Source organism: Budorcas taxicolor, chromosome 8 (genome assembly GCF_023091745.1).
Source record: "Budorcas taxicolor isolate Tak-1 chromosome 8, Takin1.1, whole genome shotgun sequence".
Taxonomy (NCBI): domain Eukaryota; kingdom Metazoa; phylum Chordata; class Mammalia; order Artiodactyla; family Bovidae; genus Budorcas; species Budorcas taxicolor.
This window is the reverse complement of record NC_068917.1, coordinates 20,200,146-20,226,861: the sequence shown is the minus strand read 5'-3', so window position 1 is coordinate 20,226,861 and position 26,716 is coordinate 20,200,146. Positions and strand designations below refer to the sequence as shown.

Sequence of the window (26,716 nt, the reverse complement as noted above, 5' to 3'; positions counted from 1 at the left end):
TGGGCTTTCAAGGGGCAGCCCCCTTTCCCCACACCCTCTACCTGTACCTCCAACCTCCATCTAATCGCAGAAAACTGCAAGGGGACAGAGAAGGAAAGGCATGGATTGAAAGTGTTAGAGCACTTCGAACAATTCCAACACCAGTACCTAAGTGTGCTAAACAGTTTGGCAAAGTTTCTCATTACAGTCTCCCCAGGTCTGCAGATATATCAAAGAATACCTTTGTGGCTATTAGACCTTTTCCTCTCCTGCTCCATACACTTCACTTGTTTCATTCTAGGCTTAAGAGATAGGATATCAATATAAAATATCAATATTGATGCATTTACCTTGACCCTCACCTCCTCTCACCACTGCTATGGAGCAGCTTGTAAATGACTGCTGTTCTTTTTTTTCTGGAAAGGACACAGCCACTGTTCCAATGTTTTAAGTGCATGTCCATCTCCTACATTACTTACTGAGTGTTGGACCACTTTCAATTGTGTCCTACATGTGGTCCAAAACTCTCTAAGACCCCACAGTTCAGGATAAAATTGTTAAATTTCAGGATTATTCATTCTCTACTCTGCAGACATTAAGTAAGGAATCCCAATGCCTTTCTTGATATCAGAGGCATTTGTTTTCCTTTCTATGTTGGCAGCAGTATTTTTTATTTGACTACTGATGGGAAATTGATTAGGGGAATTTTATTCCACTTCACTTCTTGGATGTAAATGTGAATATAATTAATCATCAGCCAGTTGCAGTCTTCCCAATCAATGAGACATCTCTCAGATATCAAAACTAATGATCACATTGTTGATCAGAGAATCGGGGGCTTGCAGAGTGGAAGAAGAACTGGCTTTTGCTATTGTTTTTGTAAAAATAAATTCCCTTAAAAAGCAAGAGAGGGACTGGACAGTAAGATCTGCAGAGATGTGATGATGATGACCATTTCAGCACTGAGACCGTATCCCCTAGGACCCTGAGAAAGTACATCATTGTGGCAAAGAGTGTGAATTCTGGTTCTGGTAACCATTTTAATGGGAATTGAGAGCAACTACCCCCCCCCCCAAGTTTATTATGTAATGATAAAACAATAAAATACTTGCCAGATTTCTTGCCCAGTACATGACTTGCTAGATGGTAACTGCTTCCATATTTTCTGCTTCTGCTGTGTTTCACAGTGTTGTTTCCTTCATTCAGGTGTGCCAAGGATGACTCCAAAGATAGAGGATTTGCCAGAACATATAGAAGTGAACAGTGGTAAATTTAACCCCATTTGCAAAGCATCTGGCTGGCCCCGACCTGCTAATGAAGAAATGACCCTGGTGAAGCCAGATGGGACAGTGCTCCGTGTAAGAGTTATTCTCTCTCTCTCTGTCTTTCTTTTTTCCTTTGGTAGAACAAATTATAGCTTTTTTAAAAGTTGAAGCATAGTTGATTTACAGTGTTGTTATTTTCAGGTATATAGCAAAGTAATTCAGTTATATTTTTCAAGATTATTTTCCAATAAAAGTTATTACAAGATATTGAATATAGTTCCCTCTCTTATACACTAAATCCTTTTTTTTAATGTAGTGGTTTGTATCTGCCAATCGCGAACTCCTAATTTATCCCCCACTTCCCCTCTCCCTTGTGGTAACCATGTTTGTTTTCTAAACCATGTTTGTTTCCTATGTCTGTGAGTCTGTTTCTGTTCTGTAAATAAGTTCATTTGTGTCACATTTTAGATTTCACATATGACTGATATCATATGATATTTGTCTTTTTCTGTCTGATTTGCTTCACTTGGTATGATAATAAGTCCATCCATGTTGTTGCAAATGGCATCATTTTATTCTGTTTTATGGCTGAGTAGTATTCTATCATGTATATGTATATGTGTGTGTGTATCACATCTCAGACAAGACTGGGTATTCATTTCTGGCACTTACCACTGGTTAGGGTGCTACCACATCGTTTTTCTTTGCTTGAAAGAAATAAGGACTAAGCTACTTTCCCACATGTTTCCCTTTCCTCTTTCAACAATGCCAAATGCACCAGAGACAGGTACCACCTCAAATTTCTGTGTGTCACAAGTGGTCTGCAGGAAATTGATTTATTTTGTTGGCTAAAGACTTTGAACTAGTTATTTTTTTTCTCTCAAAGATGACCAGGAATCAGCTTGACCAGGAGGTAGATCCAAGCGATGTCTTAGGGGCAGAATATGCAGAATAGTCACACATCAGATGTTCCTGATTCCCCTTTAACAATCCGCTAGGTGTAGTAGGAGCCGATTGACAGCTTCCAAAATCTTGTTGGCCTATCCTAGTCACAGCTACCTTCTAGTGAGAGCTGACCACACTACACACGTCTCACTTAACATTAGTTAGTTATTTTGCAGAAGTGGAAACTGGTTGGGTGAAGTTAAATAACTAAAGAAAGTGAGAATCACTCAGTTGTGTCCAGCTGTTTGTGACCCCATGGATGGTAGCCCACCAGGCTCCTCTGTGCATGAAATTCTCCAGGCAAGAATGCTGGAGTAGGTTGCCATTCCCTTCTCCAGGGGATCGTCCTAAGCCTGGAATCGAACCTGCACTACAGGTCCTGCACTGCAGGCAGATTTTTTACTGTCTGAGCCACCAGGGAAGCCCAAGCAATTGGCCAGAATTGGCAGAGCTGGGATGTGAGCTCCGGCCCATGTGTTTTCAGAGTCTTGACTTTTTCCATAATACCATACTCAGCAGCCTCTCAAACACTTCAGAAGCCATTTTGTCTTTTCACCCAGCCATCACTGCATTGGACCAGAAAGAAACAAATGTTACCAGAGGCAGTTTAGAAGGAATTAGACTTTTTGCTTGGAAGTGTTTATCCCATACTCCCAAACACACAACTACAACAGCAGGATCTGCGAGGGCGTCAATCCAACATAAACTTGCAGGGTTACTACAATAGCTTTGGAAATAAGCCAATGCTTATACAAGCATTGGACTGATCTTCTTAATCTCTCCTAGAAAACTTCTTATTTAACAATGAGATGGGGTCAGTGTTATGAACCTTTGTGTTTATGCCTCTGTAGAAGCTTCTTTTTTATTTTTTGTATTTGACCTTTTCAGCCAAAAGACTTTAACCACACGGGTCATCTCTCCGTGGCTACCTTCACCATCAACCGGATCCTGCCCCCTGACTCAGGAGTCTGGGTCTGCAGTGTGAACACAGTGGCTGGGATGGTGGAAAAGCCTTTCAACATTTCTGTTAAAGGTATGCTCCATTTTCCAGGGGAAGAGATTGTATCCTTGATGGTTCTGCATTTATGTATTGCTGGGTGCTGCCTTTAGATAGAAATGCCTCTGACCACTTAAAACGCCTTTTGGAATCCTCCAGGATTCTAAGGCTTAAGCAAAAAAATTATGTGCATTGAAATGGAAAGGAGGGATTAAGTTTATGATCTTTGGAATTATATAGCCCTGGGTTTGATTTTTATGGCTGACAGCTAGTAAACTTGGGTGTCGCTTTGAGCAAATTAATTTGACCTCTCTGTTCAGTTCGGTTCAGTTGCTCAGTTGTGTCCAACTCTTTGCGACCCCGTGGACTGCAGCAGGCCAGGCCTCCCTGTCCATCGCCAACTCCCGAAGGTTACTCAAACTCATGTCCATTGAGGCGATGATGCCATCCAACCATCTCATCCTCTCTTGTCCCCTCTCCTCCCACCCGCAATCTTTCCCAGCATCAGGGTCTTTTCAAATGAGTCAGCTCTTCGCATCAGGTGGTCAGAGTGTTAAGAGTTTCAGCTTCAGCATCAGTCCTTCCAAAGAACATTCAGGACTGCTTCCCTTTAGGATGGACTGGTTGGATCTCCTTGCAGTCCAAGGGACTCTCAAGAGTCTTCTCCAACACCACAGTTCAAAAGTATCAGTTCTTTGGCGCTCAACTTTCTTTATAGTCCAATTCTCCCATCCATCCATGACCACTGGGAAAGCCATAGCTATTTGGGCCTTTGTTAGCAAAGTGATGTCTCTGCTTTTGAATATCCTGTCTAGGTTGGTCATAACTTTTCTTCCAAGGAGTAAGCATCTTTTAATTTCATAGCTGCAGTTACCAGCTGCAGTGATTTTGGAGCCCCCCCAAAATAAAGTCTGCCAGTGTTTCCACTGTTTCCCCATGAAGTGATGGGACCAGATGCCATGATCTTAGTTTTCTGAATGTTGAGTTTTAAGCCAACTTTTCCACTCTTCTTTTTCACTTTCATCAAGGGGCTCTTCAGTTCTTTACTTTCTGCTATAAGTGTGGTGTCATCTGCATATCTGAGGTTATTGAAATTTCTCCTGGCAATCTTGATTCCAGCTTCATGCAGTCCAGCATTTCTCATGATGTACTCTGCTGCTGCTGCTAAGTCGCTTCAGTTGTGTCCAACTCTGTGCGACCCTATAGACGGCAGCCCACCAGGCTCCTCTGTCCATGGTATTTTCCAGGCAAGAGTACTGGAGTGGGTTGCCATTGCCTTCTCCAGATGTACTCTGCATATAAGTTAAATAAGTAGGGTGACAATATACAGCCTTGATGTACTCCTTCCTGATTCGGAACCAGTCTGTTGTTCCATGTCCAGTTCTGACTGTTGCTTCTTGACCTGTATACAGATTTCTTAGGAGGCAGGTCAGGTGGTCTGGTATTCCCATCTCTTTCAGAATTTTCCACAGTTTGTTGTGACCCACACAGTCAAAGGCTTTGGCATAGTCAATAAAGCAGAAATAGATGTTGTTCTGGAACTCTCTTGCTTTTTCGATGATCCAACAGATGTTGGCAATTTGATCTCTGGTTCCACTGCCTTTTCTAAATCCAGCTTGAACATCTGGAAGTTCACGGTTCATGTACTGCTGAAGCCTGGCTTGGAGAATTTTGAGCATTACTTTGCTGGTGTGTGAGATGAGGACTATTGTGCAGCAGTTTGAGCATTCTTTTGCATTGCCTTTCTTTGGGATGGGAATGAAAACTGACCTTTTCCAGTCCTGTGGCCACTGCTGAGTTTTCCAAATTTGCTGGCATATTGAGTGCAGCACTTTCACAGCATCATCTTTTAGGATTTGAAAGAACTCGACTGGAATTCCATCACCTCCACTAGCTTTGTTCATAGTGATGCTTTCTAAGGCTCACTTGACTTCACATTCTAGGATGTCTGGCCCTGGGTGATCTGTCTGAACCTTTCTCTATTTGTAAATAAAGCTTAGCTTATCTACCACTCAGGGTGATCGTGAGATTGTTAAGTAGTGGAATTGCATCTGGCACAAGTCTGGCAGTGATTTTATTTTTGTAGAAAGTTTAACTTCATCATTGTCTTGACTTCTGATTCACTACAGAGAAGTTAGAGAATCTTAATTTGCAGACTACTCACTTAATATGAAGCCCAGACTTTGCTATACAGTGAACATGAATTATTTTCTCATATATTCAGAGTTCTGACTATTCTTCCTACTATGAAATAGTATTTCAAAATTTGGAATTATTCCAAGTGGATTTGTGTGCATTTAAGGCTTGAGGGGAAGGAATAGAGTGGAAGTAAATCCAAGTTCCCTTGTTGTACAGAGAGGTAAAACAAATTTTAAATTTGAAAGTTGCTTTTGAATGTATTTAGACAAAAGCACCTAATAACTCTGTGGTATGTATTCTAGAAAGGCATTGGACTAAATGCTTCATTCATCTTAATATTTTTAAAATATTCATTGTATTTATTTATGTGGCTTTGCCAGGTCTTAGTTGTGGCAGGCAGGATCTTTAGTTGTGGCGTGTGGGATCTAGTTCCCTGACCAAGGATTGATCCCGGGCCTCTTGATTTGGGAGTGCAGAGTCTTAGGCACAGGACCACTAGGGAAGTCCTATCTTACTTCATTTTTATAAAGACCAGACACAATAGTATTGTTATCCCATCCTGATCAGTCCAGAACTAGGTTCAGAGGTTTAGGTGACTTGCTTAAGGTAGCCCATCTTGTGAACAGCCAATCTCAGTGTGGAACCTGGTCCAACCCTGCATCATCATTTCTAGATCATTTTGCTTTCTCAGTCTCTCCTGTTACAGATAAGGAAGCAAGATAATGGAAGTTGATGTGTATAATGTATGTAACCTACTTCACTACTTGATTAGGAATCTTTGGGTGATCCTAGAGGTAATTTCTGTCAATGAAAGTAAATACCCAGAACATAATCTTGTTTTAAAAAAAGGTCAGTAACAATAGTAACATATATAGAGCCTCATAGAGTTAGATTCTCTGCCCTGAGAACCCACAGAAACAACCTCAGAATCTTTAATATTTTTTTTTGATTACTGGAAAAGCCTGGATCTATTTTATTCAGTAAAACATTAACACAATCAAAATAATTTCTTACGTCATACTTGTTCTTGGAAGAAAGGAAATGATATGCAGACAAGACAAATTATGTTATTTTTGGAATATTTGCTGTCCATGGAAAGTAAATAAGTAAAAAAACAAACCATGTTGCTAAGATTCAGAAGAGTCACTGATTCTAATTTTTATTTTTTAAATAAGGCACAGCATGCAACATCAGTCCATTGAAATATCTCTTGTTCTAAGTCACTGATGCCTCTTCACTGTCATATTGACTGGTATCCATAAAATGGAAAATTGCAAGTAGGTAAATTGAGCAGTGTCTTTAATGATAATATTTTTAAAAGATACAGAGATACAGATCTCCTTCAGTGTTTGTAGGGGATTGATTCTAGGACCTCTTTGGATACCAAACTCCACAGATGCTCAAGTCCCTTTTATAAAATGGTGTAGTATTTGCGTACAACCTATGCACATCCTCCTGTATACTTTAAATCATCTCTAGATTACTTAAACAATAGCCACCCCCCCCCATCTGTGGTTTCACTTTCCACAGTTTCAATTACCCATGGTCAACTGAAGCTCAAAACACTAAATGGAAAATTCCAGAAATAATATGTAATTTTAAAATTGTGTACTGTTCTGAGTAGCATGATGAAATCTCACACTGTTCCACTCTATCCTAGGATGTGGGTTTTCCCTTCATCCCATGTATCCCACTCATTAGTCACCTAGTAGACATCTACATTATCATTTCCTCTGTCATGGTATCAAAATGCTCATGTTCAAGAAACTTTTTTTGTATTTAACAATGTGATGCTAGCAATTTGAATATTCCCTTACTCTGCCTAATTTATAAGTTAAACTTTACCTCTGGTATGTGTGTATGGGAGAAATAAATGGTGTATATAGAATTTGGTAAATTGTCTGCAGTTTCAGGCATCCACTGGGGTCTTGGAAAGTATCCCCTGCAGACAAGGGGGATTATTGTAACACCTAATGCAATGTAAATGCTGTGTAAATCATTGTAACTATAATATAAATATTTTGTAAATAATTGCTGGCACATGGAAAATTTCAAGTTTTGCCTTTTAGAACTTTCTGGAGTTTTTTTTTTTTTCTTTCTGAATATTGATCTGCCCTTGGTTGAATCTGCAGATGCAGAACCTGCATATAGAAGGTTGCCAATACTAGACTTTCCTCCCAGAGTACAAATTAGAACAACTACTATGAAAAATTGGCAATATATACTAAAGCTAAGTATACACCTACCCTGTGATGACATTCTACAGCTAAGTTTATGCTCAAAAGAAATGAGTGCATTTGTTAAACAATCTTCAAGAATGTTCTGAGGAGTTTTATTCCTAATAGTCCAAATATCCATCAGCATTAGAAAGAATAAGTAGATTGTGTTATATTCATATGTAATAGGTTTCTAGGGCTGCAGTAGCAAAGTTCTCTAGACTGAGTGGCTTAAACAACAGAAATTAATTTTCTCAATGTTCTGGAGGCTACGTGATCAGCGTAATCTTACGTTGATCTGAGATCAAGCTGTTAGCAAGGTTACTTTCTTCTGAGCCTTTGCTTCTTGGTTTGTAGATAGCTATATTCTCCCTGTATCTTCTCAGGGTCTTCCAGCTGTGTGTGTGTGTGTGTGTGTGTGTGTGTGTGTGTGTGTGTGTGGTAATTTTATCTTCTTATGAGGGCCTCCCTGGTAGCTCAGATGGTAAAGAATCTGCCAGCAACTCAGGAGACCAGGATTCGATCCCTGGGTCGGGAAGATCCCCTGGAGAAGGGTGTGGCTACCCACTCTTGTATTCTTGCCTGGAGAATTCCATGGACAGAGAAGCCTGACTGGCTATAGTACATGAGGTCACAAAGAGTCGGACATAACTGAGTAATACGCTAATGAGGACAGCTGTCATACGGGATTAGCAATGACTGTAGCCCTCACTGTAACTGAATTGCCTCTTTAAAGACCCCCATCTCCAAATACTGCAATGCTCCCCTCATACAGCAAGGGTGATGTACAGGGCTGGCTTTATAGGCTTATGACCTGTCCACACAGGGCCCTATACTTGGTTTACGTTTCTGCTGTCTTCAACTTGAAATTTTATCTTTGAATTTCATAAGTGAAGTCCAGTGACACCATGGAGTTTGTGCATGAGCAGAAGAGACAGATTCACAGTCTGTCTCCTTTCTTGGCTACCCCATTCCCATACGTGTTCTCCATGCCCCAGGAGTCTGGTGGACCTAACTCACGGGAGTTCAGTAAGACTCAAAGCAAGTTGAGTAAGTTGAGCTACTTCTATAATTGAGTAAACAGGATACTGACAGCCTGACAAGACATCCTTTCCTTTCAAACCAGTAGTTGCTTCACATGGTAAACATACTGTACATCTGTTTATTTACCATGCCCCTTATGGGGGCTAAAAACCATTGAAATATCTAAGAATGTTTTCTTTCATCAAGAACCAATTTTTACCTTGTTGGGGGTACTATTTCAGTCCCATTGAGAATACATGGTCTTTGAGGTGGGGAGATTATTCTGGATTATATAGGTGTGTTCAGTTCCTTAGTCATGACCGACTCTTCGTGACCTCATGGACTGTAGCCCGCCAGACTCCTCTGTCCATGGGATTCTCTAGGCAAGAATACAAGAGTGGGTAGCCATTCCCTTCTCCAGGGGATCTTCCTGACCCAGCAATCAAACCCGGGTCTCCTGCATTACAGGCAGATTCTTTACCATTTGAGCCACCTGATTATCTAGTTGGACCCATTCTAATCACAGGAGTTTTTAAAGACTGTCAGAAAGAGATATCACAACAGAAGAAAGGTCAGAGAGACATGAGTTTGTTGTCTTTGAAGATGGACAAACGGACCATGAGTCAAGAAATACAGGTGTTTTTTAAGAAGCTGAAAAGAAGAAAACAAATTATCCCCTACAGCCTCTAGAAAGGAACACAGCCCTTTGAACACCTTGATCTTAGCCCAGTGAGACTAACTACTGACCCCCAGAGACCTCCGATTTCTGACCTCCAGAGCTATAAGATAATAAATTTATGTTGCTCTAAGCAGAGAGAGACAGACAGACAGAGCCTGGTGGTCTAGTAGGATGATTGATATTAAATAATCACACAAAGAATAATGAATTCTGAAAACTGCAGTGAAGGAGAAGATCTGTGGAAGTGTGTGGCATGTGAGTCTAACCAAGGTTCAGGGATAGACACTGTGAGGAAGTCACAGCAGACCTGAGAGTTGAATGATGAGTAAATGATAACTGCAGAATCGTGGGAGGTCTGGCGCATTGCTTGCAGGAGGAGAGTATCAGCCAAGAATACGAGACAGAAAGGAGCCTGGTGCATTGTTAGGTGGATGAACTGAAAGGTCACTGGGAGTGGAGAGTATTGGATGAGAGGATGAGGGAGCTAAAGAGGCGGCAGGGGTGCTATTGTGCAAGGCCTGGCAGGTCATGGTATGAATTTCAGATTTTATTTGAAATGTAATGGGAACACATGGAAAACTCTTGATCAGAGGAGTGCTCATTCTTTAAGAAAGCACTGTGTGGATGGTAGGTTGGAGGGGTGAGAGCAAAGCCAGGAGATCACAGAGCGGGTAAGTGCATTGAATCTGATCAGAGAATTCGAAGACGGCTTTGTTAGGAATGTAAAGGCACTCATCCACTACCCCATCTCAAAACAGCGGTAAAAACCCAAAGTGTAAGGACTGATCTGATTCTTGCCATTTTATTTAGTTCTTCCAAAGCCCTTGAATGCCCCCAATGTGATCGACACTGGACACAACTTTGCTGTCATCAACATCAGCTCTGAGCCTTACTTTGGAGATGGACCAATCAAATCCAAGAAGCTTCTGTACAAACCTGTTAATCACTATGAGGCTTGGCGGCATATTCAAGGTAAGATTTGGCAAGGAAATGCTCCAGCGAGAGATGGGACACCAGGAAAAAAAATTTGTCCCCAAATGTAGAAATCCTCTCTCTCAGTCTCAACCCTCTACCCCAAGGTAGGGGCTGTGGCAGTGGATTCTACTTTGGAGTATTCAGGAGAGAGTGGCGGGGTGATGGCTCCTCTGAGTTCTGGGTCTACCTTTCTGAAAGGCACGGTGTAAAATGGGACACAGACCAGCCTGTGTCAGGAGCTTCTATCTTCATCAATACTCCCTGTCCAGGTCTCTCTGGCTCTCCAGTCCCATTTTTACTCTGTCTTGCTTGGTCATGGCAAAAGATACATGTTTATACCATGACTACAGTAACAGGGAAGTCCAGCGCCCACTGGAAAGGCAGAGACTTAATCTGCTTACATCTGAGGGGTGATTGCTGCTACTGCTGTTGTTCAGTCGCCAAGCTGTGTCCAACTCTTCACAACCCCATGGACTGCAGCACACCAGGCTTCCCTGTCCCTCACCATCTCCCAGAGTTTGCTCAAGTTCATGTCCATTGAATCAGTGATGCCATCCGACCGTCTCATCTTCTGTCAACCCTCTTCTTCTTCTGCCTTCAATCTTTCCCACCATCAGGGTCTTTTCCAATGAGTCAGCTATTGCTACTGAAACATGTTTGTTTGTTTTTCTTATTTGAGTTTGCCCTGTCTGCAGTTTCCTAACTCACAGAAGTTTGGGAAGGAATTTGGGCTGTGGCTGACTGAACTGGGGTAGGGGGAGGTGGGGGTACAGGCCCATCCCCACCTTGTTGAAGGCAAAAGCCTCAAATGTAATAAAATGTCAAACGTTCATGAGAACAGTTAAATTTATTTAAAGTTAAATTTACTTTGAAACATAAATTAGAGTCCTGCTTGTTGCATGATGATGTAATAGCACTTTTTTTTTTAAAGCTGAGCACCATCTATTGACCCAGCTGCTTAAATTGTGCCGTCTTATCATGAGACATACCACAGTCACACTTGTAGGGAACATATACACCTCCATCAATACTCTAGTCTCACTATGCCCATGAATTCCTAAAAGGGTCCTCTACCCATGACTGCAATGAAGGAGACACTGGAGACACTAGTTCCATCCCTGGGTCTGGAAGATCCTCTGGAGATGGAAATGGCAACTCACTCCAGTATTCTTGCCTGGGAAATCCCATGGACAGAGGAGCCTGACAGGCTACAGTCCAAAGGGTCGCAAAGAGTCGGACACAACCGAGCGACTAAGCGCATATAATCAAGGAAGTTACCAAAAAAGAAGAAAACGAAGGTTTGGAGCTTAAAAAACTAGCTGACCTGAGTACGTTAAGTAAAGTCATGGTGGTATTACGGAGCTCTTCACATTCTTTAGAACACTCATCCAAAATTCAGAATCCCAGGAGCATCAGTCTGATTTGCTGGATTGTTGTTTCTATTGACAATGGCTAGGTCTTTTGAAAGAGCAGCTTAAAAAAAACAGGATATTGATAATCCATCCTCTCTTTATGGACATCCACAAAGAGGTTTTCTAAAAACCCTTAACACAGTCCAGTGTTTTTCCTTACTGACTTTATTACGTGGTAAGGCAGGAATCTACCTTTGCAATATTCATGCAAATAGCTCAGAAGGAAAGAAGCATATGTCATTTGTTTCTGGGAGGTATTTTCAAATACTTCAGAACCCTTTATTTATTATGATATGACTATTACAAATTTGTTGTCTGATTAGTGTAAGCAAACCCTCAAAGAGTCTTTTCTCTTGATAGCTTGATTGGAATCACTGTTTGCATTTGAAAGCAGTTATTTTATATTATTCTAATTGAGTTTTTCCCCTAAATCTGACTGGTATTCCCTATAGTTGAAGATGTGCCTGATTTTACTCTACAAATGAAAATACAGAAACACTAGAGCAGAAATGTATGAGTGGCACAGAGATACTTACACGAAAAAGCCTTGTTTTCTTTATAGTAGGGAACACTGAGACCCTGAAGATGGAATCTCCCCTCTGTTCTGCTCAGCCATTGTATTTTTAAAAACCAAACATTAGTTCCCATCACAATAACAGCATTCCAGTTTAAAGAATGTAAAAGATTGCCAACTTAAGTTTCCTGGACTTTCCCTCTTCTCAGTGACAAATGAGATTGTTACCCTCAACTATTTGGAGCCTCGGACGGAATACGAGCTCTGCGTGCAGCTGGTCCGGCGTGGAGAGGGCGGAGAAGGCCATCCTGGCCCTGTGAGGAGATTCACAACAGCTTCCATCGGTCAGCTGAAGCAAACAGGCATTTATTCAGGAGCTGGGTGGGTGGGGGAGGAAGGGGAAAGAGGAAGGAAGACCAGGAAGGGTGGTGGTGGGTGAGCGGGTGGGTGGGAAGGGTGGTGGAAGGGGTTTGCTTTTGAATGGGTGGGAAAGTGACAGGAAGGCTTCAGACTTGGAGCCAAGCCAGCCCTTTATTTGGGCTGCTCTCCTGGTCTGTCTCCCTGGGGGAGGGGGCTGGAGTGATCCACAGGGACAGAGAAGGAAGCAGATGAGCCTTCAGGAAGGCAGGGACATCCCTGAGGACTTGGGATTTACTTTGTAGCAACTGTGCTCAGTCTTGGCTCCTGAGTTTTTCCACCAGCTTCCTGTTTCCATCCTAAGGGCCCAGGCCAGGCTCTTGCTGCATACATACTCCACAAATCCCAGTGTGTTTATAAAGTAATTTCTAGTTTTTCAAAGTCATTCATGCACATGGTGAAAACATCGAATAGATTGAAAGGCTTTTACCTAAGAACAGCAGTCCTGTGCTCTATCCCTCCACTTCCCCATCCTATTTCCTTTATCTCCTTGAGCCATATGATATATACCACCCTGTTTCTCATGGCATGGCACACAGGATCTTGGATCCCCTTACTCCTGGACTAGGGATCGAACCCATGCCTCCCACAGTGGAAGTGCAGAGTCCTAACCACTGGACCGCCAGGGAAGTCTCTACCTCTATGTTTCTAAATCAGTGGTTCTCAAACATTATTTTCCCTCAGAATCATCTGCCCAGCTTATTAAAACAAATTTCCGGGCCTCGCCTCCAGGGTTTCAGATTCAGAAGGTTTGGAGTGGGAACGGTGCTCAAGAATCCGCATTTCTAATAAGTTCCCCAGTGATGTATGATGCTCTGGTCTTAAGCTTACACATTCCAAGTGTAGCACTATTTCCTGATGGATCAGTGTCAGTCAATAGCTATCAGTCTTCTATTGTGTAAACTGAGGAGCCTTTGAATTTGTGAAGTTTCCTTGATGCTAACGTGAACTCCAGCTTTCTGCTACCCAGGTCCCCTCCTCTGAAATGTCTGAGTGAGTCCTTTTAAAGTCCTCTTTAGTGTTGTAGTGTGCCTTGTGTATAACCATTCTGTTACTATCTCTTGGTCAGTGCTTTACAGTTTCAGGTTCACATTTATTTAATTCTTAGAATTGTCATCTTTCCCATTTTATAGATTGAAAAGTAGAGTCCCAGAGTGGTTAATAACTTGGCTATGGTGATGTATCAGATTCTTCATCATCATACTAGATCTTCAAACTTGATCCCTTTCTGTTTCTCCAGTTATTATTACTATTTTTTTAACCTGGAGCCCAAAGACACCAAATCCTTTCCCGACTGATGAGTTTTCCTAGTTTTCGTCCATTTACTAAAGGCAGAAGGATATCGGATGCTTTAGTGAGAAACTAGGAAAAGCATCAAGCTCTTCTGCAAAGGTTGTGCATTCCTCACACACTCTTCCTTCCACACCCCCCACCTAGTGTTCATCTGACCAGCAGCATCTTTAATGAACCAAATGAAACTCAGGAACTACTCTAATGTTGTAGAAGCATTGTACAAGTAAGCAATGGCTTCCTGGGAACCCACCAGGTAGTAACACCAAAAATAACACTGGCAGGGACTTCCCTGGCAGTCCAACTTTGCCTTCCAATGCAGGGGGGTGCATGTTCTATCTCTGGTCAGGGAGGTAAGATCCCACTTGCCTTGCAGTCAAGAAACCAAAACATAAAACAGAAGCAAGATTGCAACAAATTCAATAAAGACTTTAAAAATGGCCCACATTAAAAAAAAAAAAAAGATCTTAAAAAGAAAATAACCCTGGAAACTATATGACTTAGAGGATAAAAGGAACCTCCATGACTATGATGCAAGAGGCCCCTGAAATGTCATCAGGTTGCTGCTACAAAGCAAATGGTAGCTTATTCTCTCCTAGGCCAGTGCTGATGAATCAAAAGGGGAAGGGCATAATCTGACTCAGATGGAAAGTATTTATGGAACAGAACATAAAACACTTAACAGATCCACAGTGTGCTGTCTTCAGCTCTCAGAATATGTTCCAGCCAGGATGTATTCAGAGGTCTCTTGGAATATTTCAAAGTAGTTCTCAGGGGTGGGTGGGAAGGGAATTCTTGAAGGTTCATCTTTTCCCATCATTTGAATTTTGCTGATGTTTGTTTTTAAATTCATTTGGCAGTTGCACTATTTATAAGTGTGTTGACTGAGGGCAAAGGCCGGGAAGGCCAGGAGGGGAGGGGACAGGACACACTCTGAACACACGGCAGAAAGAGGGCAGGTAGGGAGGGGTGAAGGGTAAGCCATGCTCTCAAAGGGAGGGGAAAGAGGAAATGACCATTTATGGGGCTGCTCCTCTGTACAAGGCACAGGCTCAGAAGGTTTCCAGGTTTGCTCTGCACCATCAGCCCTCTTTCCGTCTGTTGTGTCATTATAAGCCTGCCTGCCCATTCCAGGTGGCTTATTTTGGAACTTTAGAGAAGAGCAGAAGGAGGTGACGTCACCTCTTGCAATTTGCAAAGGTTATGGAGAAAAGACCAACGAGACCTGTAGCCTAGTGCCAAGCACTGGCATACCTGATTGCTGGTTCTCCCTTGTCTATGGGTGGTCAAAGCTGTTAGTGAGAGTCCCTCTCCTGAGGAGTGGAAATAGACACTTCCTGTCACCTCTGACCAAGTTTCTCAGCCTTCTTACTTTATTTTTTATTTTTATTTTTTCATTGTATTGGAGTATAGTTGATTTGCAATGTTGTGTTAGTTCAGGTGTACAGCAAAGTGATTGTTATATATACATTTGTTTGTTTCCACTTCTTTCTATTATTATTTTTTTAAATTATAACCCTCTAAAGAGCTTCTTAGATAGTTTTGTCCTTAAGATACCATCTCTGTTTTGTTTTAATGTCTCTTCTGCCATGAATTTTAATACCATAAATCTGTTTATATATTGTGGTCCTTCGTAAACCATTGTAATTATCTAAAATTTTCTCATACCCCGAGGACCAATTTTTGCCCCGTTAGGGGCAGTAATGTCCCCACTGAAAATGCATGAGGAGAGGATCCCTATTCTATGTTTTGAAAATACTTTATATCTGGAGTTTAAAATATCAGTGTGCTGTTACTAGTTGAAAACTTGCAGATTCCTTCTCTGTCCATTGGTACAAGATAAGATAGGAAGGAAGGGAGGGAGAAAGAAAATGTTGATGGAACCCAAACACCTTCCAAGCATTTTCATCTCCATTATCTCATTTCTCCTCTTGAATCTGGAAGGTGAGTGTTTTCATTTCATGCTACATAAATTTTCCTAAGGTCACAGAACTAAAGGGCCATGCTTCTGCCTCTTTGATTTCACAATTCATGTTGTTTCCATTCAGTTACCTCTGTGGTGACTCAGGTTCTTGCGGGTAATTATGGCCACACAGCCTGTGGTCAGAGCCAAACCTTGATGTGATCAGAGGCTGGCCCTGCCATCGCTATGTTATCACATGTGAAATTGTGCCTGCTAAGGGGATGTAACCCTGAAATTGCTTTAAAACATATTGCTCAAAATGGGAACAGAGACACTGAATGCTCACCTGCAACCCCACAACTTTGGCAAATCCAGTGTTTCCAATTTTTTCAGTTTCCTTCCTCTTTCACCAATGGTAGACATGACTTTTCCCAAGTGGAAATTAGAGTATTTCTCATGTGTTACAAGTTTTGGAGAGGCTTCTGTACTTCTCACAATAATCCTTTAATCCCTTGGATGGCTATATCAAAATTTATTAAAGCATTTCCCTACTTTGAGCACTTAGTTTTCTTATGATTGTTTGTTATAAATAATGTTGTAAGGGACATCTTCATGTCCCTAGCCTTTTTGCTTCCTTTGAGTTATTTCTTCAGGATAAATCCCTGGTAGTCAGATTATACAAAGTATATGACCATTTCTAAGGCTCTTGAAAAATATTCCCAAGTTGTCCTTCAGAGGGGTTGTATTTTGTCTTACAGTTACTCAAACTACGCACTAATATTTTAAAGCTTTGCTATTTTGGTAGGGGAAAAAAGTATTTCAGGGCTGCTAGTGGCTGTTTCTTTGCTAGCTTGTATATTATTCTAGAAGCCAAGGTTGTCCTTGGGGGCTGTTGTTAGCTTCACTTCATATAAAAAACAATGATCCTTCTGGTTTCTCCTAGGTCTTCCTCCTCCAAGAGGTCTCAGTCTCCTACCAAAAAGTCAGACCACTCTAAATTTGACCTGGCAACCAATATTCCCGAGCTCAGAAGATGACTTTTATGTTGAAGTTGAGAGGAGATCTGTGCAAATGAATAGTGATCAGCAGAATATTAAAGTGCCAGGCAACTTGACTTCAGTGCTGCTTAACAACTTACACCCCAGGGAGCAGTACATAGTCCGAGCCAGAGTCAACACCAAGGCCCAGGGGGAATGGAGCGAAGATCTCATCGCTTGGACGCTTAGCGACAGTAAGTAACTTATGCTGCCCCAGGCTTGCCTGAATGATGCTTGGTGGCCGCCACTTAGATTCAGCTCCCATCACTTCAAGTCTGCTTCTCAGAAACCATGACAGGTAGGTAGTTGTAAGTGGAGGCCAATGAGTGCCCTCCCCCCAACACCTCAAATCATTTTAGTGACCCGCGATATTTATGAATGCTCCGTATGTTTGGACTAACAATAATTCAGGCAGACCTGTCCTGCGATTTACCTTTCCTGTATTTAAAAGAGTTTGTTTATTTTCGGCTCTCCGGGGTCTTCGTGGCTGTGCACAGGCTTTGTCTAGTCTCACTGAGCAGGGGCTACCCTCTAGTTGCAGGGTGTGAGCTTCTCATTGCGATGGCTTCTCTTGTTGCAGAGCAGGGTCTCTCAGGGCTCACCAGTTTCAGCGGTTGCGGCATGTGGACAGTAGTTGTGGCACACAGGCCTAGTTGCTCCACGGCATGTGGCATCTTCCCAGACCAGGGATTGAACCCGTGTCCCCTGCATTGGCATGAGGATTCTTAACCTTTGGACCACTAGGGATCCCTACCTTTCCTTTCAGTGGAGTTATTTACTAAGCAGATGGTGATTCATTACAGATAGATCTCTCCTAATCTTAAAAGCCAAGGAACTTTGCTTGAAAATCTGCAAAACAGATAATCCTTAGCATTATGGTACATATTTGAGAGTAATAAAACAACTTTTCTTTCAAACTGTTCTTCGGGCTCTTCTCAATTTCATATTGTCCATTAAAAATTAGTTGGAACTTCTAGGGTTCCTTTGTAGTCTTGAAAGCTTTCTCATCAGGAACCAGAGAGTTCTATTTGATTCGCTGCCATAGAACTGTCTGTGCATTTCAGAGTCCTTGGAAAGACCAGGTGTTTCTGGGTCACACCAACTATCACTAACACTGGGACCCTGTGGTCTCTTGCCAACTGCCAGAGTCTGAGTTTCTCTTCTGTAGCTGAGCCTCCACTTCCCCAGTAACAGGTGTACAGACTGGCTCTGTGTTTCTCCGACCAGTCTCTTGTATCATAAGATGTGAAAGTCTCAACCATTTTGTCAGTGTTTAGGCATGTCTTCTTCATCTTTAAAAAATTCTGTGACAGAAGCTATAGGCCAGTACAGAGAATAATAATACATAAAAATCTACATTTCTACAACTCAGAATTAACAACTGTTAACATCTTGCCATCTTTGCTTTCAGCCTTTTTTGTGAAAGTAATTCCCCAATACAGATATATCAAAATCCTCTTTAATCATCATCCCTACTCTAATTTTCTCCCTGTCTCCCTAGAGACAACCAAAATTCTGTTTGTTAAACCAAGATTATGTTTGTTGTATGTCTTTCCATTCAATGTTGTATAATTTTAATACAGTAAGTATACCTGTAAGTGTGCAGATGCATGCATACGCTTCATCTTGCTTTTTGTATATGTCTACTAACTGCTTAACGTATTTTCTAACAAGTGCTTAGCAAGGATAGTTCCTATGGGCTGATGGCTAACTGCAAACTAATAGGAATCCTTATTTCTTCTACTTGAATCTATTTCATAAAAGCTGTGTGACCAAGTCACTTAATGTTTCCAGGCCTCAATACTAACAGTAAGATTGTTATGTGGAGTCAATGAGTTACAATATGAAAGGGCCTATATAAATGTCAGCTCTCATAATCTTTGTTTTCCTCAGCATTAAGAACAGTAAAATAGCAGTTTGTGGAGTAACAGAATTTCCGAGGTCTTAATTCAGTGTAAGGATGGCAGATACGTGATTTGCATGTGTTGCCAAGTTCCCCATATGTGGCCATGTTGTCAAGTCTGTGTTGAGTCCACCACGAACTGATTGGAGTTACCATCAGAGATAACACTTAGTAGCCATTCACGGTTCATAGGCCGACATTCACTCTCTCTCAAAAGCATAATAAATAGTCAAAGAGATGGTAATGCATCTTAAGGATATATGTTTTTGTTTTTTTTTAATTTCTAGTTGTCCCTCCTCAACCAGAAAACATCAAGATTTCCAACATCACAGACTCTTCGGCCGTGATCTCTTGGACGATCCTGGATGGCTATTCTATTTCTGCTATTATCATCCGTTACAAGGTTCAGGGCAAGAATGAAGACCAGCACATTGACGTGAAGATCAAGAATGCCACCATCACCCAGTATCAGCTCAAGGGCCTTGAGCCCCAAACAGTTTACCAGGTGGACATCTTTGCAGAGAACAATATAGGCTCAAGCAATCCAACCTCTTCTCATGAACTGATGACTCTTTCTGAATCTCAAGGTTGGTAGAGTAGACAGGTATTTACATATTATTATTTCTGGGGAGTATCAGAAAGGCCCCACTGTTTTAAGATATTTACTCCATATTCACATCTTGTGATACGATAGGCTTGTCCTTAATAGGCATCACCATCTCTAAAGAGGTCCTTAAGATGAAAATGCCCCTTGGAGGGATACCCTGTTGGTCCATTTTCTATTAAGCCTTAAAGGAACTTAGCCCATCAGCAGTCCCCATCTAGCAGTTGAGGCTCTGAGGAATCTGAATGTGATTCTGTGAAAAAAGACTAAGGACCCAGCTTAGTGGAGGAAGGCCTGTGCAGTGGTTCAGTAGGAGGCTCCAGGAACCACACTCCATTCTTTCTCAAAATGAACTCTTCTTTTAACTTGGGTGACACTATGCTATTCTGAGTTTTCTTTTACTTTTTAGATCCAGGTTATGATGGCTTTATGTCCATCACTAACCCCTACCTCAGAGAGAATAAGCTCTTTGAGACAGAGATCCTTCAGTGCCAAGCACAAGAGGGCCAGTGTTTGTGAGTTTTTTTTAATTGAAATACAGTTGTTGTGCAATATTATGTTAGTTTTGAGTGCACTATGTAGTGATTTGACATTTGCATGTATTATGATCACCACAGTAAGGCTAGTAATTATCTGTCTCTAAACAAAGTTATTACAGTATTATTAGCCATATTCTATATGCTGTATATTATATCCCTGTGGCTTCTTTATTTCATAACTGGAGGGCTGTACCTCTTAATCCTCTCCAGTGTTTGTGGCTGGTAAAACCTGTTGAATGTAATTAGTGAACAAGGACACCCCAGGTGGGAAGGGTTGAAGCTTCTGGGAGACTTCCCTCTGAGGTTAGTCTGAAATTGCATTTCCTCACCCTCTGCACCACAGCTTGTTCAAGGGAATGTAGCTAGAGGGACTTGAGAGGGAAATGGTGATTTTTGCAAATTTATAATTCAGACCAACCTATTTTTATAGAAAGTATCATAGCACTAGAAACTTCTTGGTTCTTTTGAGGGCTACCTAGGGCTTATGAAATAAAATCCAACAAGGTCTGTTTTCAGTGCTGATTCTTTGGAATATGTTTGAAATATCCAAGGAATGTTGAGTCTGTAAATTACAGAGAATCATAGTTTTCAGATGACAATCTTAAAAAATGCATCATTTCCATAATTACTTGTGTTTTCATAGAACACATGCAGGCCCTAAATCCAAGCTACAAATAAAATACAAAGAGAAAAATTTAAAAACAAGATGTAACAAAACTAAAAACCCCTCACCATCCCATTTCAGACATCTCTTTATGCACACATGCATGGAGATAGTAGGAAAGATAGCTAATCAAAAGAATAATTGTTAGATGAGGTCATGCTCTACATGCTGCTTTTCATAAAAATACATTGAATTTAGTTGTGTTTTAATTTAAGCAAGGGAAAGTAGAAGAGTTAAACCATAGTCTTTAATAGTCCATTTTGACTGAGCCCTAAATTCAATAGTTTTTCTCTTTTCTCTCTTCTTTCCTTCCTTCTTTGCTTCTCCCATCCTTCTCCCTACTTGGTAGGTATCCTCAGATTATTTTCAGCTCTTTAAAACAAGAAAAACCCAAATCAAAATATCTTACAGATTCTGTGCTCTTAGCGTCATAGAGCTTGCAAGATTTTCTAGGTGAGGAAATTGTTCAGGGAGGTTTAGTCACTTTCCCAAAGTGATAGATATAGTTAGTCAGTCTCACTATTATGAGATAATATTCATCTGCTTGGGCCTGTACTTGGAAGTGAAAGTTGAACAAAGGGCAACAATTATTGATTAGCATCAGTTCAGTTCAGTCACTCAGTCGTGTCAAACTCTTTGTGACTCTGTGGACTGCAGCACGCCAGGCCTCCCTGTCCATCACCAACTCCTGGAACTTGGCCAAACTTACATCCAGCGAGTCGGTGATGCCATCCAACCATCTCATCCTCTGTCGTCCCCTTCTCCTCCTGCCCTCAATCTTTCCCAGCATCAGGGACTTTTCAGATGAGTCAGTTCTTCACATCTGGTGACCAAAGTATTGGAGTTTCAGCTTAAGCATCAGTCCTTCCAATGACTGTTCAGGACTGATTTCCTTTAGGATTGACTGGTTGGATCTCCTTGCAGTCCAAGGGACTCTCAAGAGTCTTCTCCAACTCCACAGTTCAAAAGCATCAATTCTTTGGCACTTTGCAGGTTTGGTGATTAGCATGTTGACTTGTAGAAAGCCCTTTTGCACATTCCTTTGAACTTTTAACAGCCCTGTCAGTCAGATTTGTCTCCAGTGAGTTCCAGACAATAAATGAGTAGCACTAGGTCACGTAGCAATTAGGTGGCAGGACTCAGGCTGCCATGATGTTCCCAGTGTAACTGTGACTTCTCCTGCAAATGGTCGTGGCCTATCTCTCCATCTAGACTAACCTGCTGCTTCTCCTGCGTTCTGCTCAGCACCAGCAGACCTCGGAGGCAGGAAGATGCTGCTTATCGCCATCCTCGGCTCAGCGGGAATGACCTGCCTGACGGTGCTGTTGGCCTTTCTGATCATGCTGCAGCTGAAGAGGGCAAACGTCCAAAGGAGAATGGCCCAAGCCTTCCAAAATGTGGTAGTGTCTCATCTTCCAAGCAATATTTTAAAGATATGGGTCAGAAAATTTACTTGTAAAGGAAGTATTTCCCTTAGGCAAGTTTCATCTTTTCTTTGTCTTCCATTATGAAATGGGAGATAACTAGCATGACTATATAAGTTCTTGTCCAATTCAGAACAATTCTGAGAGTGAAAAGGTTACTCTTAATAATTATGCAGAAAACTAAGCCTAAAGCAGGACTACTGCCCATCAAAAAGAGAAGAGAGTCACCCTAGTGATAAGTCACCAGTGAGAGTAATCTTGCGATATAAACAGCTGACCATTACTGTAATGAAGGGCATGAGGGGAACCGTACCTCATAAGTCATGAATATTGATACTAGATCAGTTTTCTTCACTTTTTTTTTAATTTCCAGTTTCCATTTTGTACTTCTAATAGTATCCCCCATATATATATGAATTATATCCACGTGTGGATCGCCATCCCTGTGTACCCTTCAGTCTGCAGTCAGAGTTCATGGCACTCGGCCCTACTTTTTTCTTTCATTTAGTAATTTTGACCAGTTGCAAAGGTTTACAAAATCATACTTTACCGACAGGTACCCCATTTGAATCCTTGAGATAGTATAGCCTGAACATTTCTCTGTGATTTTGAGCTCTGTAAAATTAATCTGTACCCAACTTTACTGATTCTATATATGAAGCACTGAATACAGTTACATATTCCGAATGAGGTAAATCTTCCTGATACGAGTTCCTGAGATGCCCTTCAGGCTGTCACTAGAGAGGAAGGTCCAGCAGGGGGGTGGACAGTGCTGGAGCTCATCGTGGTACGGATGCTTTGTCCTGGTACTGCCAGCAGCCACCAAAACTCAGGAGAAAAGGAGACACTGTCTTGGGCTTGAGAGATTCTGAGCTTTAAGACAAGTGGGAGAGAGTGAGTAAGAGCCAAGGAGGCCAAGATGAAGCTAGGATAAAAGCTCTCACAGAGGCATGTCCTGTGACTTCTCCAGATAGATCTCTGAGCTCTTTTCCAAACCAGAACTGAATAGCTGCTCGTTTCACAGCAGGGCAGACACTCAAGTGTGAGTAACTCAAGTGTGTGTCGTGACAGACATGCTATTATCCTCCTCTCCCTCATCCCTGCAGACATAACTAGTTGCTTGTAGCATGCTTTCCTACTGAGGCCTAGGATCATGCCCATGCAGCTCTACTGGCTGCCACTTCATCCAAGTGGGCCTACTAAATGGACCCTATTTCCATCTTAATTCTAGAATTGGGTATACTGTTTCTTTTTTTCACTTAGTGTGGGCATAAACCAGAAGGTATTATGTACCTTAAAAATTATGAAAAATCCTGACACAAACCCATTATTTTTGTAGAGGGAAGAACCAGCTGTGCAGTTCAACTCAGGAACTCTTGCCCTGAACAGGAAGGCCAAAAACAACCCAGATCCTACCATTTATCCAGTGCTTGACTGGAATGACATCAAATTTCAAGATGTGATTGGGGAGGGTAATTTTGGCCAGGTTCTTAAGGCTCGCATCAAGAAGGATGGGTTACGGATGGATGCTGCCATCAAGAGAATGAAAGGTCAGTGCATGCCCCGATCAAGTCAGCATTTTACTAGGGTGGGGGGACAGCTTGACTTCCTGTTGAATCTTTCCTCTAAGGTCTCATATTTTTTTAAACAAAAAATTGGCATGATGTTAGATGCAGTTGTTCTGTGCAGCTGAAAGTGATATTTCCTTTGAGGGTCAGGATGTAAACTTGAAGGCATGAGCTGTTTAGACGCCACTGTCTGGATTCACTGGGATGTGAGAACACAGACTGTCTGTCCCACCCTGCTGACTTTCGGGAAGCATTACTGTTTCTCTTAATGTAGTGGTTCTCAACATTGATCACGTCCAAATCACCTGGGAGACTTGTTAAAAACCAGACTCTTCAGCTCCACCCTATGGTTTCTGATTAAGCAAATCTGGCCCAGGGCCAGAGGGCTTGCATTTCTAATTAGTTCCCATGGGATGCTGAGTCTCAGAATTTGGAGACAACATTTGGCAAATCACTATCTTCCTGCATTATCTACATCAGCATTCCTGGAAATAGTTAGAAATGCATCTACTTGAATTTTTCCTCCTCGTGGTTCTAATCTATTCAAATTTCTGGGATGATGCAGGGAAAAATTGGGGTCCCTAAACTTGCTCAGCGGCTCTTCTATACACTCAAGCTTAGAAACCATTGATCTATAGTCACAAAACTAGATCTTTTCCAGTTGTGTTCAAGACTGCTTAGGGCCCCCTCATTGAATACGATCTGAGAAAGCAGATTGACGTGTCCCCTGGAAATACTAGCTGTCTTCTGTTGCGTGTGAAATGGCAGTTTACAGATGACTTGACTGTGAAGCTGCACTGTTGTTTTTACAGCACACAGGCTTGGCAAGTGATATATTAGAGCTGGCAATGTAATTGCCACTTTTATTGGGCAGCTCCATAAAAAGGACTTGCTAAGGCTGCTGATGGGTTTTCCTTCTTCTTGACTGCAATATTAAGCCTAAGATGACAATTAACCCTAAATCTTATTAAGCCATCACTGCTTTCTGCATTGCTAGAAAACACATGTCAGGAAATGAACAAAACAAAATAAACACAGTATTATTTACGCTTAGAGACAGTAATGTTTCAAAACACACACAGAGACACACACCCAAACAAACCCTACTAGAATCCAGAAATTCCTTTTCCTTTTCCGACTTTAGTCACAGCAGTTTTAGGAAGCAGTAAAAATGGTGAGAGGAGAGAGAGTGTAGAACTTTGGAGCATCAGTTTTTATGCTGATTGGGATCTGACCTGAGCTGATTGTCCACCTCATGTCCATGTAAAGAGGTAGAATGACTTAACAGCGCACCAGGGCAGAAAGTTTTGCAGGGAAAGTCATGCATGCAAAGAGGGGACTTACTGATGTGAAGCAACAAGGAGCTTTGCTTCTAAAATGTTCCTGAGGCATTGACCCTTAGGCTCCTGTGGTATAAACAGGGTACTAGACTTGGAATTGTTACCTGTCAGCCTCATGGGTCCCCTTAGCTCATATGAAACCTTCCCATAATTTTCAAGCATGGTCACGCATGCACATGGCTACCAGCTCTCTATCACTCTTTCCCCCAATGTTATTTCTTCAAAAAGCAATCATAGCATACTGTCACCAACTCAAGGCTGACCAACCAGTTGCACATCAGCCAAAGAGTTTTCTCTTCAGCCTGATTGGTGGTTCTGCCTCTGATCAAAGTGCTAATGGAGAGACGGAATGACAGGAACAGAAAGAAATGCAATTGTTTCCTGACTACGAAGCGACTTCTATAAAAATGTCATTGAGATTTGAGTTTTTTCAGCAAGTCTTATGTGGGCTTCCCTGGTGACTCAGTTGGTAAAGAATCCACCTGAAGTGCAGGAGACCTCGGTTTGATCACCTTCATCAGCAAGATCACCTTGGGAAGGAAATGGCAACGCACTCCAGTATTCTTGCCTGGAAAATCCCATGGACAGAGAAGCCTGGTGGGCTATAGTCCATGGCGTCGCAAACAGTTGAACACAACTGAGCACAGTATTCTATTCTGGTTTATGTAAAAAGCAAAGTAAAATTATTATAATAAAGTAAGATGTGTTCACTACTGGCAATGTTTCACTAAAATTTTGGTGTTATTCCTTGGCATATTTGTCTCTGGAAAGCCAGGGTCTGAGAATGGACGCAGCTCCATCTCAACCAGACCATTTCTCTGGATATTTGAGGGCTTCAGCAGTGATTCTCAAACAGAGGTGATTTGGTTTCCAGGGGGGACACTTGGTGATCTGGGTACATTTTTGGTTGTGCTACTGGTAACTAGTAGGTCAGGTCAGAGGGGCAGCTAAACATCCTCCTTGCCACAGGACAGCCCCCAACCATAAGAAGCATTGGCCCAAAATGTGGACAGCCAAGCCCCTGTGATAGAGCCATCTCTTTGATTTCTCTAATGTTTTCCAGACCCAATGACAGCTGAGTGTACTTGAAGGTGATGGGGATCAGGGGGTACAGTTGTTTCTGACGAGGCATCACAGAAAACGGTCATGACTCTTGACTTTCTTCCCAGAATATGCTTCCAAAGATGACCACAGGGACTTTGCTGGGGAACTGGAGGTTCTTTGTAAACTTGGACACCACCCAAACATCATCAATCTCTTGGGAGCGTGTGAACATCGTGGTAAGATGCTCTTTTCCTGTTTCTCCTGCCAGAGTTTTTTTTAAATAAGAAAGAAAATCAGGCACATTCCATATTGAAGTTAGGGAAGATAAGTCATCTAAGATTGCTGCTGCTGCTACTGCTAAGTCACTTCCGTCGTGTCCGACTCTGTGCGACCCCACAGACGGCAGCCCATTGGGCTCCGCCATCCCTGGGATTCTCCAGGCAAGAACACTGGAGTGGGTTACCTACTTTTTAAGCTGCAATTTCAGTCTGAATGTCTGGCCCCATGAATAGACTGTGCTGAGATGTGGGATGTTTTTGAAGGTGGGTCCCAAGGGAGAGTCTTTTGGCTTCTGATACAGCTCAATTAGTAATGCCCAAAGATACCCACAGCTCCTACATGCTCCCATCTTTGCTAATCCAGAGGTTTCCTCAGTCACGACTAGGTGGATGGAGGCTGCACTCTGCGCCAGGAAAGTGAAGTACGTTGGTTCTTCTTAGTTGACTTTTCATTTTCCCTCCAAACCCAAGTAGCCAATACTCCAAATGTTAAACCTGTGAATGCCAATAATCTACTGTAATGTGAAAGGACTGGTGATACTTAGGTTAAAAAAATAATAG

At 41.9% G+C, this 26,716-nt stretch overlaps 1 protein-coding gene across 2 annotated transcripts in view; it reads left to right on the top strand.

The window, feature by feature from the left end:
* The window catches only part of TEK (TEK receptor tyrosine kinase), a 100,449-nt gene that overhangs the window by 60,137 nt on the left and 13,596 nt on the right, over positions 1 to 26,716 (top strand). For both annotated transcript variants that reach the window (XM_052644581.1, XM_052644580.1), the window contains 9 exons: positions 1,186 to 1,337; positions 3,078 to 3,222; positions 10,054 to 10,215; positions 12,354 to 12,488; positions 16,698 to 16,985; positions 18,982 to 19,281; positions 21,747 to 21,898; positions 23,265 to 23,475; positions 26,003 to 26,113. In XM_052644581.1, coding sequence (XP_052500541.1) covers positions 1,186 to 1,337; positions 3,078 to 3,222; positions 10,054 to 10,215; positions 12,354 to 12,488; positions 16,698 to 16,985; positions 18,982 to 19,281; positions 21,747 to 21,898; positions 23,265 to 23,475; positions 26,003 to 26,113 — 1,656 coding nt within the window. The remainder of the gene's footprint in view (positions 1 to 1,185; positions 1,338 to 3,077; positions 3,223 to 10,053; positions 10,216 to 12,353; positions 12,489 to 16,697; positions 16,986 to 18,981; positions 19,282 to 21,746; positions 21,899 to 23,264; positions 23,476 to 26,002; positions 26,114 to 26,716) is intronic.